The 13081-nt window shown below is 39.1% G+C and overlaps 1 protein-coding gene across 1 annotated transcript in view; it reads left to right on the top strand.

The window, feature by feature from the left end:
• The window catches only part of C2H1orf141 (chromosome 2 C1orf141 homolog), a 73831-nt gene that overhangs the window by 32269 nt on the left and 28481 nt on the right, over window positions 1–13081 (top strand). Inside the window, exon 4 of the mRNA XM_060231979.1 lies at window positions 11706–11869. Within this exon, the coding sequence (XP_060087962.1) occupies window positions 11706–11869 (164 nt within the window). The remainder of the gene's footprint in view (window positions 1–11705; window positions 11870–13081) is intronic.

Genomic DNA, 13081 nt, shown 5'->3' with positions numbered 1-13081 from the left:
GGAACTTGCTGCATAATTTGTTCTACTTTACCCTCATTAGTCAGTGGAGGAAACACAATATCCCAGTCAGCCAGCTAGCAAAGCAGTGTTATACTTATGACACTCTTGTGCTGATGGGTAACTTGCTGAATAACTTGTTCCCTGAAACGTTGTCATAGCAAAGCCATAGCTCAGAAGTTTGGGGTTGGTGTTCATTACTGAAGTGAAAACTACAAGATTTCTTCTTACAAATGCTTTGAGCCTTGCCTCCTGGACCTCCAGCTACTTTGCTACAAGCTGAAGTAGGTCTTCCCTTGATTAGGGCTTGTGTGCAACTGTGCATGTTGCCCTCATTAGTCACTGGAGGAAACAGAATATCCAGTCAACCAGCTAGCAAAGCAGTGTCTCATTTCAATAAAGAATCCCTTGGCCTGAAAATTATAATAGAATTCTTTGGTGTTATTCTATTCAAGAATATTACCAGGGTTTCTCCTAGGCTGGCATTAAACTTGGAGTGTGCATTATTAATCGTGATGCCATACTGGAGTGGTAAATTATACCTAGTTCCAAATGTTCTCAATGGTTTAGCTGTTTGAAAAGTAGGGTTGCCAAGTCCTCTTCATCCCTCGGTGGGGGACATTCACACGCGCAAGATAAATGATGTCACTCGGAAGTGACATCATCAAAATGCCGTCACCCGTGCGGAGCCACTCTAGGTGTTTCTGGGAAAACTATAGTTTTCCCGGATGCTCTAGCCATTTGGGAGGTTAAAACTCTATGGTGCAAAAGTACCATAGAGTTTTAACCTCCCAAATGGCTAGAGCGTCTGGGAAAGCCATAGAGTTTTCCTGGAAATGCCTAGAATGGTCCCTCACGGGCACCAACATTTTGATGACATCACTTCCGGGTGATGTCATCGCAGGGGGAGGTTCCCTCTGCCGGCCCAATGTGGGCCGGCGGGTTGAGAACCTCCCAGGCAGGAGATTCCCTGCCCGACCGGGGGGGTTGGCAGCCCTATTGAAAAGGATCATTTTTTAAAAAATTTTTATTGTTATATATTCCAACACCAATCCACCTCTGTGAGAGTCCCAGGCCATAGATACATTATAATATTCCATAAATTTATAACTATTAACATTTCATCCAAATACAACTCCATCACTCTATTTAAACATCTTATCCATTCATTTTCTTATTAACCAACCAATCGTCTTAAATTGTTTAAACTTTTCCAAATATCTCACCATCTTCCTAAACCACCCCTCCTCCTGTTCCCTAACCTTTAATCCGTTCATTCTTCGTATCTTCATCGTTAAATACTCCAAAATAATTATATAATTCATTTTATCCCTCCAGTGATTAATTGTCAATTTCTCAGCTTCTTTCCAATTCCTTGCTATCACTTGTCTTACTGCTACTAACATCAAATTAATCCATTTACTATCCTCTTTTGATCTTAATCCCACACCATCCAAATTAATAATTGCCATTGCTTTAGATATACTTATTTTCCATCCCATAATCTTTGTCATCTCTATGCCAACCTGCAACCAGAATTTTTTCACTAAGAGACAATCCCACCACATGTGACTGAAAGTTCCAATTTCTCCACATTTCCTCCAACAATTTTTACTCCCTGATTTAGAGATATAATACATCTTAATGGGTGTATAATACCATTTCTGTATCATCTTCAATCCCTGCTCCTGCACTAACCTAGATGTTGTAACAAAGGGAGGTAATCTAAACATCCTCTCCCAATCTTCATTTAAAATTTTATCTCCAATATCTGTTTCCCAATGTTCCTTCAAAAATTCTCTCGGGGATTTCCCTGTACCTAATAAAATCTTATACAATTTTGAAACTATTTTTGACTTATCTTCGCTATACTCTTTCACCAAGTTTTCAAAGGGAGTATTAATTCTTTTACCAATATTTTTAAGTTCTTCCTCCTTCAGCAATGAGGAGATTTGACTTTTTAACAACCAATTAATATTATTCAAAATATTATACTCCTCTTTCTTCACCCCATCAGTACCCCAAACCTCTTTCAATTCTCGAATCGTAATCCTCTTCAGTTTATCTCCTACTTCCTTTGACAGCGATCCCCTTAATGGAGCAAATTTATCATAATACCACATTTTAGTAATAGATGATATCTCCGGAGCGAGTTCTTTTTTCCACTTCCCCCATACCCTACTGGGCCCCATAAAGGTTGATAATTTATCACCTACCTTCTTCCTCCTTTTCGTTCTCTCAAATAAACTTTCCTTTCCTCCTACTACCTCTAAATTTTCCTTTTCTATCCTGTTCAGCTCTTCTCCTAATTCTCCCTCCAACCAAATCATTAAGTGCCTTAATTGATATGCATCATAATAGTAAATTATATTGGGAATCCCCCATCTTTAATACCATAATATCTATACCTATTAGCTGTCCTTGGTTTCTTTGATGCAAAAACAAATCTATCTATATCTCCTTGCCATCTCTTCAGTACGTATTCTGGTATATGCCAAGGCAATACATAAAATAAATAAGTTAACCTAGGAACTAGAAACATTTTAACCATAGCATTCCTTGTACTAATTGACTCTTTCCTCTTCCTCCAGTCTCTCATTTTAACTTGAATTCCACTCCAGATTCTTTTATAATTATACTCAAATATTTTTTTAATATTCCTAGGAATATTAACCCCTAAATATTTCACCATTTTATTTGCTATGGGAATACCCAAAATTTTTGAAGCTGCTAATTGTAACCCTGGTTTTACATTAACACACATCATCGAAGATTTTGAAAAATTCACTTTTAACCCTGACACTTCCTCAAATTCCTGTAGTATCTTTTTTAAAGGTGCCACTGCGGGCTCCACATCCTTAATTGTCACCATCATGTCATCTGCATACATTGTTAAGAGATTCCCATCTATTTTCCCTTTCCCTGGAACTTCAAAGCCTATAATTCTTTTGTCCTTTTTTAATTTATTCACTAACGGTTCCAATGCTAAAATAAATAACATAGGGGATAAAGGGCATCCCTGCTTCATACCACTCATTACCTGAACATAACCCTCTACTGATCCACCAACTCCTATCAACGCCTTAGATTTAGAATATATTGCCTCAATCAAATTTTGAAATTTCTCCCCAATCCTATACTTTTGAAATATGATCTTCATGTATGTCCAATCCACAGAATCAAAGGCCTTATAAATATCCAACGCCAAAAGCGTAAGCGGAAAATCCTTATTTTTAGCTAAATAAACCATACCCATCACCTTCCTAACTGCCTCTACTAAATACTTTTGAGGCATAAACCCAAATTGCTCTTTTCCCTATCTTTCCCTATACATTTTTTAAGTCTCATGCCATAACCTTTGCAAATATTCGATAATCCATATTGGTAATTGAAATTGGCCTATAAGAATCCCTTAAAGTCTGATCTTTCCCAGGTTTCGGAATTAACACCAATCTCGACTCCAACCATGTAGGCGGTGTAGGAGATCCATCCAAAATTCCTTGAAACAATTCAGTCACATGAGGCACCAATATATCCTTAAAATGCTTATAAAATACCACATTAAAACCATCCAGTCCAGGTGCAGATTGCATATTCATAGAATCTATAGCCACCTTAACTTCTTCTTCCATTATATCCTTATCTAATTCTTTCCTACTATCTTCACTTAATTCTAAAAATTCCAACCCCTCACAGAATTTTTCTATATCTTCCTTTTTAATCCCTTTGTTTGCGTACAATTTATTATAAAATTCTATAAAATTCTCCAGTATCATTTTAGGTTCAGTTTCCAAAAACCCTATATCGTTCCTGATTGCCTTAATATTTTTCCTAACCTGAAAATTCTTAATTTTATTTGCTAAAATTCTTCCTCCTTTCCCTTCAAACTCATAATACTTCTGTCTGTTATACCATAATTTTAACGTAGTCCTATTAACATCCAATACATTCAACTCTTCCCTTTTCCTAACTACTTGTTCTTTATCCTCCTCCTTCTTAGATTTCCTGAATTTCTCCTCCAATACTCTAACTTCTTCTTCTACTTCTTTAATTTTCCTATCTTTACCTTTCTTCAATCTCACCAAATTCTGTATACACACACCTCTAATAGTGGCTTTCATTGCTTCCCATATTATTGTTAATGAAGTATCTGATTTCCTATTCTCCTCAAAATATCTTTCCATTGCATTTTTAATATTACACTTACTTTCTTCATCTGCCACTAACCATGGATTAAACTTCCAATTATAAGATCTATTACAATGACCTATTTGCAAAAAGGCTGAAACAGGGGCATGATCAGTAATCTTAATCATCCCAATCTCCATATCTTTAACCCAATTCCTCATTTCTTGAGAGACTAGGATTCCATCCAATCTTGAATAAGTTCCATGCACGGCAGAGTAAAAAGAATACACATCACCATTAGGAAACATTTCCATCCATAATTCTAGCAGACCAAATTTCCCGCACACTCTTTTAAATTTCTCTGCCTTTCTTTTTTTAACATTGCCTTTCCCCTGCAAATCAATATTAAAATCCCCCCCTATTATTTTAGTATAGGGTGAAAATTTTTCAAACTTCTGCAAAAATCTATACAATACATTCAACTGATGCACATTAGGGAGGTACAAAGAAGCTAAAGCCACCGGCTCACCCTCCAAATGACCCTGTACAAAAATAAACCTTCCATCCTTATCTCTCATTACCTTATCTGCAACAAAATCTATTTTAGAATTAAATACTATTTATTTATTTATTCCCACCCCTCTGCTCTTCGAGGAGCCTGGAGCAATAAATTTCTTACCTTTCCCAAATCCAGGGAAATTCATCTCTCTTTCCCCCCCATTATATACCTCCTGCAAAAACAGCACATCTGCTTTTAATTCTTGAATATATCTCCCAACTCTTGCCCGTTTCACTGGATTTCCTAGCCCTCTAACATTAAGAGTTGTACATATAACATTAACATTTTTTATCATATTATACCTAACCATAGCTCTTCCCCATATCTCTTCTGTTCTCTACCAGCCTGGAATTCTAAACCCCAACAACCCTTAACCAGCCCCACCTGATGTTGCTTATCTACCCTCCACCTACCCTCCATCACCAATTCTACCCATCCAAGAGAAATGCAATATGCCAATGCTTGTGGCATATCTCTTGTATAAAAAATTCTACCCAATATGCATTCACTCACCTTCTTACTCCATTCATAATCGACCCATTCACCCCTTAGATCCCAATCATCCATCCATACCCCAATCACACCATCCAAACATACCAACATCATCCCAATCAGCCACCATCTACACATCTTCTTCCCAATCATACCACTAAACACATCAGACATCCAGCTACCACTGACATCCATATTGGGGAGGGGGGAGAAAAAAGACATCTCTCCCACACTGTAAACTCAAAAAGAGCAACAGCAACAATAAAAAAAAACCCCAAAAAAACCTGTTCATGTTGAGCTATTCCGGACCTTCTATCTTCTTTCCTTCTTCCTTAATCCATCTTCCCTTAATCATTTCTTAGTCTTAGTCCTTTCCCTGAAGTCCCAAGTCTTTTTTTCCTCCTTCTTTTTCCCCCCCTTTTCTGTTTCTGAGTGTTCCCCATTTCCTCTTCCAAACTATTTTCCCCTTCTGAGTCCCGGTCAGGGAAATGCTTGTAATCCTTAGGCAGCTGCAGTCCCACACGTTTAAATAGCTCCTCCATCTGCTTCTGATCTTCTGCAAACAACTCTACTCCTTCATGCACCATTTTCAGAGCAAAGGGTGCCATTCTCCAGCTGTATTTTATTCCTTTATCCTGCAGCACCTTGGTAAACACTCTTAACTTTTTCTTCCTGTTAATTGTTTCCTGTGATAAATCTTCAAAAACCAACACTTTTTTATCATTATACAGTAACTTATCTTGCCTATCCAAGGCCTTCATGCCTTTAAGCACCTGCTCCTTTAATATATATTTTCCAAAGCACATTACCACATCTCTCGGCCACCTCCACTCAGCTGTCTGCTTCCCAACTCGATGAATACGGTCCAAAACTTCCCCTGAAATTTCTAAGTCTGGGAGCATTTCAGCCATCCATTTAATCACATTATCCATATCCTCCGTTTCTGGAATATTTTTCAACCGCAAATTTGACCTTCTGGCCCGATTTTCCAAGTCCATCAGTTTATCTTTAAAGTATTTATTTTGCTTTTCCAACTGTCTGGACTGTTTTTGCAACAAGTTAATTTTCTTCTCATTTAGCTGCGCCATTTCCCATGCACTATTCACAGTCTCTGCCATAGCTTCAACGGCCTCAGCTAAATTAGTTATTTTTTCATCCACTATCTTCGTTATTGCTTTAATAATGCTGTGTTTGGCAGCTCCCATTGCCTTCTTAACTTCTAATTGAAAATCTTTTGGATTCATTAACTTATCTTCACTTTCAGCTTCTGAGTCCGAGGTCGCCATTGCCGTTTCTCTCAACACCAATTAGTTTTAACTTTAACTTTAGCCTCTAGCCAACTTCCAGACTCCCACTTCACAACTATCACCAGCTTATATTAAAGTCTTCAAGGCTTTGTTATTTTTATCACCAGAAGAAGGAATACTTAATTCCCTTTAGCATTCTACCGGGAGCTCAAACAAAACACGTCTTCCTCTCAGCTGAGCATGCCACGCCCCCCCCCCTATTGAAAAGGATCATAACAGGATCCTTGTGCTTGCTTTGGCAGCGCATATACTAAATTTGGAACAGAGCATCCTAATAGTCCAGTATCACACTTTACAAACTTCATTAGTCTTTATGGCAATTGGTTTTCATGCCACACCAACAGCAACGTTGATGGTTCAATTTCCCCGTGGGCTGGTGTTTATGTATATGTGGATACATTATGTTTTGTATTGTCTTCTGTATTCTGATCTTAGACATAAATTTCTCTGTTATTTGAACTTATTTAAATTTGAGCTCAGTGGTGGAGAAAATAACTTTCCTATTATCTGATATAGCCCCTAACATAACTTATATTTTCTCTCTCTATGCACCTGCATCTGCAGTTTCAAGCTATAACTGTGGTCATATTAGGTAATGAATGTCATTTTAAATTTGGTTTTTTGGAAAGAAAACTCAGATTTTATTTTCTTTTTAATGAGAATATTTATGCTTTGATGTATATATGTTTTCTGTAAGGCTTTTTGTATTTTTCTTCTATGTTAAGATTGCAAAGGCCTTTGGCTATGAGCAATAGAAATAGTCAACCCAAGCATCAGTATAAGTCATAGGAATTGTTAAAATTCATCGTTGAAATATACGTTGCACCATCATAAGCTTAAAATATGCAGTAGAACACAGGAGTTACTATAATTGTGAAGATACTTTCAGAGGATAACCATGTTGTTCTGCAGTAGAACAGCTAGATTCAAGTCCAAATTCAAGCACCTTAAGACAGGGGTGTCAAACATGCAGTTTGGGGGCCGAATCAGGCCCCTAGAGGGCTCTTACCAGGCTCCCGAGCAACTGGCTGTCATCTGCTTCCTTCTGCGTCACAGCTTGCTTTGCAAGGCTTGCTCAATCCCATAGGAGCTACAGAGCAAAACCTGTATTTTCTCCATTCGCTGAGGCTCCCCCCAGTCCCCTGAGAAAGGAAGGAAACAGCCAGAGCTTCCTTTGCCCAGTTCCCTAGTTCCTATGGGAGAAATACAAAAAAAGTATCCTTAAGACCAATGAGTGCTAACGTTTTAGGAATATTTTCAGTTTTTCAAAAATATATATTTGTGTTTGACCGTGTTCTTTATAAAATATGTATCTCTGCTACTTAATTTTAAATAGGTACACACATGGCCCGACCCGACATGGCTTGGTCCAAAATGACATGGCCCGGCCCAACAAGGTCTCATTTATCTGGCCCTCATAACAAATGAGTTCGACACCCCTGGCTTAAGATTTTGTGTATTTATACAATTATGTAGAAACAAATAGATAGTATAAGGAAAATATAGAAAGGAAAATAAGAGTTATGTAAGATAATTATATATATCAAAGATGATTATATGTAACAAAGTATAAAAAACAGAAAGAATTTCTTCTAAACATCTCCTTTATTACATGGAAAAATTTTGGGGACTTTGTCTATAACATACAGTGATATTTACGTCTAATGGGGGTACATTTATATTCATCATTTTACATTTCTAACTTCATAACTAGTCTTTGTATCTACATCATTAGTTTCATTATTGCTATATACTCAGTGTTACATTGTTATGTATTGCATCTCACTGGGTTCCTGAGCCTTAGGCAGGCACTCAGTGCAAACTAGGATCTTGAAGCCTGGAAGAACTGGCCAATCAGGATGCTAGAAGCATGTAACAACTTGTAACAAAGAGATGCAAATGAAGGTTTCTGGAGAGAGTCAATAGGAGTAACTGTTGCCTCCTGGGGGGGGGGGCGTGGTTAACCATGGCCAGAGTGTATATAGTGAGTGAAGTGCCTGTGCTGTTTGTGACTATTTCATATTGCAATAAAGTGTTCTTGGTTGATTTAGAGCTAGCTGAACTCACTTTATTGCAACATGCTTTTCCTCTTCTGAATACTCACTATTACTTTTAACAACAAAGTAATAGAAATAACAACAACAACAACAACAATAATAATAAATTTTATTTATCTCACGCCTTCCTCGCTGAATCAGGCTCAGGGCGGCTCTCAACATGAATTCAATATACAATAAAATCATATAATTCAACAAATACTACATTATATAAAACCATCATTTAAACCAACATTTCTATTAAAATTTAAACATTTGTGGTGCTATATTACAGATCTTTGATACATTTAATGGCGAGATACATCTACAGCGAATCTAACTTGGTTCAATGTTAGGTGAAGGCCATCTTAAAAAGAGTAGTCTTGCAGGCCCTGCGGAATTGGTCAAGACTCCACCAGGCCTGCACTTCGTCCGGAAGTTGATTCCACAGGTGTGGAGCTACAATAGAGAAGGCCAGTTCCTGTGTGTTCTTCAATTTGGCCTCCTTCGGCCCAGGGGTGTTCAGCTGGTTCTTTCCCGCTGACCTCAGTTTGCGCTTAGTGTGGGGTCTTCTAGAGACTTGCAGAAGGAAGACTGTACACAGTTGCTATTAAGCTAACTATATGCAAGGTTTATTTACAATATTTATACGGGCTGACAAAGTGCTTCGCCAACACATCCACTATACACACACGACACATAGAACAAGTCTGCAGTACATTTATAAAATTCAGTACCCAATCAGCTTAGTGCTGAGTCACTAAGCAATACCCTATTACATCATCTTGGCTGATGCAACCTGGAGCAATGCCAGCTTGTTCAGCTTTCATTTAGATCTAGCTGTGGTCTGTAGACTGGATATACTGACACTCTCTGGGGTTCATATGGGGAGAGATGGTCCCTCAGGTAGGCAGGCCCTCGACCATACAGAAATACAGAAGGAAAGAAAGTCTATTATATATCTCATAATGAGAAAATTAAAGAAACCTCTTCTTTCCAAAATCCACCTCGTTACACATATTTGTATTCAAGATGTTACATTTAAAACTGATTCCATTCCACTTTTTCTTCATTACCATACATGTACAATATTTTAAACTGTTAATTTAAGTTGTTAATTTTGCTGTTAGTGCATGTTTGACAAGTTTGTTTCTCCATTCTTCTAAGCACGGGCAGACGTCCAGTTTCCATTTTGCTGTGTAGATAATTCTGCGTAGATAATTCCATGTAGATAATTCTGAATGCTGTCACCCTGTATTTGAATATCTTTTCCAAAATTTTAAGCAGTTAGGCAGTATACCTAATAGCAAATTCTTGGTTTCCATAGGAAACTAGAACTTTAATATATTCTGCATTTTTCCATATATTTCATTCCATTTTTTTTCTTTTTTACATATCCACCACATATGAAAAAAATTTCCATCTTTCATATGTGGTGGATGTTTTAAAAAAAAAGGGGGGGGAGGAAACATTTCCAGCATTTTCCTCTGTAGTTTTTAATTTGCTTTCTCAATATCCTTTGGAGTTATATACCATCTAAAAACATTTTATACTAATTTTATCTTAATGCCTGGCTGGCTGTAAATTTGATGTCTTTTCCCATGTATTCCCATTGATGCATGGATATCTGTTCTTTAAAGTTCAGTGCTTTTTTGCTTATTGTCTGGGAATGGAAACTTAAGAGTTGAAAATTCATTTGATTGTGTTCTGCTTGCTGAGGAAGATACATTTTAAAGCAGGGCGTTATACCAGATGCCTGTCCTGCCTGGCCTTTTGGTGGACTATAATGGATTTTCTGTAGAGGTGCTCTTAGCACATTAAATATTACTCAAGAATGAGACTCTTTTTGTATATATATTTAGTATAAGTTTTTTGTCCCAATAATCATTTTTCTCATTTTGCAATATTGTTGTAAGGATTTTTTTCATTGGCTGACATGTCCTTCCCATTAGGTATACAGTGTGGAGTTCTTTAGTATTTGTTTTTCTTCCTGAATCAGCAGCTGCAGCACTAATTAGGTAATCAATGAAAATCGTAATTGAATGGAAGAGGTCAGATTACGTTCATCACTTATGCCATCTTCATTTCTTGATTAACTGATATGAGTATTTGTGTCTGAAGACCAGAGGAAAAATCTCACAGGTCTTATGTACACAAAATGACTGCCCTCAGGCATGTAGTGTTAGTGCCAAATGTCTCATATTTATCAGAGAATTTATTTACATGCTTTCCTTGCATATGTGGGCAAGCCATGTAGTATTTCTTTGTGTGTTGTATGAGTTCTTATAATGTCTGTTTCTTTCTGCAATCAGGAGTTTGATCAATGTGTTATGTTAGATTTTGAAAAATAAAGCTTTTAAAACACAAAGCTTGTATTTTAAAAATTCTGCCTGCCTAGCAATACTTATTTCGTGTGAAACCACCTATCCTGTGGGGCAGGGCCATAGCTAGGATTAGAAAATTCGGGGGGCCCTCAATTTTTACGGGGGCCTCAGTGGGAGGGGGAAGGAGGCAGCAGCAGCCGTAGCTCTCAAGTGGCCAAAAGAGCGGCCTCTTGAGAGCTGTAGCTGCCACCTCCTCTCCCTTCCTTCTCCATGATTGAAATTGTGTGGGGAGGGCATTGGAGCAGCCGCCGGCATACCATGCTATTTAAAGGGGCTGCTGGTTACGGCGAGCCCTTTAAATAGCATGGGATGCCGGCTGCTGCTCCACTGCCCTTCCCCTGTGATTTCAATCATGGAGAAGGAGAGTGGGGAAGGCTGCAGCGGGCCAGGTAAGGACTGCCATGGCCCTCTAGCTGCAGCAGCAGCCTGAGTCAGGGGACCCCAGCCCAAAGTTAGGGGCATGGTCCCCACAGGCCACCCTGGCAGTGGGCCAACTGTGTGGTATGGATAAAGAGATTTGGAAAGAACACAGTGCAAGACAGAGGAAGTTGATCTGCTGCTGCTCTGGGAATGCTGCAGATTTTCTGGGAGATGTTAGGCTGGTGTGGCTTTAGGATTAGTGACACTTACCTGCTTGTTACCTAGTCATTCTGCATAATTGTAAATAGATTGATGACAATAATACATAGGCCCACTAGTGTTTACTCTTCCCCAAGAAACTAACCCCATAAAATTTATCGGGAATTGAGAAAAATGAGAACAGAAACCTACCAATGAAAGTGCTATCTGCTTTTTTAAACAGAGTCCAAGTCTTGGGAAAGTACAATTAAGCCCATTTGTAAAAACTCAACTGATGGTTGAACTTAAACTGGATTATGAATTGTCTCCTGCTGGAAAATCAAGCTTTTTTGCTTCTACTGAGCATGTTGCTGGATCTAGTCACATTTCAGCTTATTATCAAGAAAGGTAGGAACAACTATCTAGTTTTTACTGGTATTTCTTGACCACCACCACCCCCCCCCCCAGGCTTGCCAATCCCCAGGTCCCAGCAGGGGTTCTTCCACTTTCCCAGGCTCCTTCCTGCCCCCAGTCAGTCCTTCCTGCCCCCAAAGCCATCATGTGACTTTCCCCCTCCGGAGGCTCCAGTCTCCAATTGGAAAGGCTTCCTCTTGGGATGGGGTGTTGGTGTTACTTGGAAGAAGTTGGCTGCAACTCATGAGTAGAGAGGCCAATCCCTCGCTTCAGAGTTGCCAGAAAGGGGGGGGGAGGGAAACATCTGCTGAGCACTTCATTATTCCCTTTGTGGAGATCGATTCTCATAGGGTATAATGGGGAATTGATCTGAAGGTTTCGGGGGCTCCGGGGGAGCAGTTTTTTGAGGTTGAGGCACCAAATTTTCAGTATAATATCTAGTACCTCTCCCCAAAGTACCCCCCAAATTTCAAAACAATTGGACCAGGGGGTCCAATTCTGTGAGCCCCCCAAAAAGGTGCCCCTATCCTTCATTATTTCCTATGGAAGGAAGACATTTAAAATGTCCCTTTAAATGTGATGGCTAGAACTCCCTTGGAGTTCAATTATGCTTGTCACACCCTTGTTCCTGGCTCTGCCTCCAATGTCTCCTGGTTCCACGCCCAAAGTCTTCTGGCTCCACCCCTAAAGTCCCCAGATATTTCTTGAATTGGACTTGGCAACCCTACCCCCCCCCCCATAAAACAATATAACTTGTTCTGTTTTGAGTGGCAATAGCATGGGGGGTGGTAGCTATCGAGGGTTGGCAGTCTCCAGGTGGGGCCTGGAGATCTGCCTTTACAACTGATCTCTAGTTGGCAGCAGAGATCAGCTCCCCTGCAGAAAATGGTTGCCTTGAAGGGTAGACTCTAAGGTATTCTATCATGCTGAGGCCCCTTCCCTCCTCAAACCCTGCCCTCTCCCAGCTTTACCCCCAAAGTCTCCAAGTATTTTCCAATACAGATCTGGCAACCCTAGAGCTATCACATGTTGCAAACTTGGCCCCACCTGTACTGATTGAGTACAGGAATTCCTAGGGCAAGCTTAACGTTGTTTGAAACTGAAAAACAAAGATGAAACTCAGGTTCCCACTAGGCAGTAGTAATAATGTTCCTTTACCTCTTTGTTGTAATTGACTGATTTTTAGAATGATTAAAAATTATGTAT

This window comes from Heteronotia binoei, chromosome 2, assembly GCF_032191835.1.
Source record: "Heteronotia binoei isolate CCM8104 ecotype False Entrance Well chromosome 2, APGP_CSIRO_Hbin_v1, whole genome shotgun sequence".
Lineage (NCBI taxonomy): Eukaryota > Metazoa > Chordata > Lepidosauria > Squamata > Gekkonidae > Heteronotia > Heteronotia binoei.
Note: the sequence above shows the minus strand (reverse complement) of the source record. Positions and strands in the feature narration are given on the sequence as shown.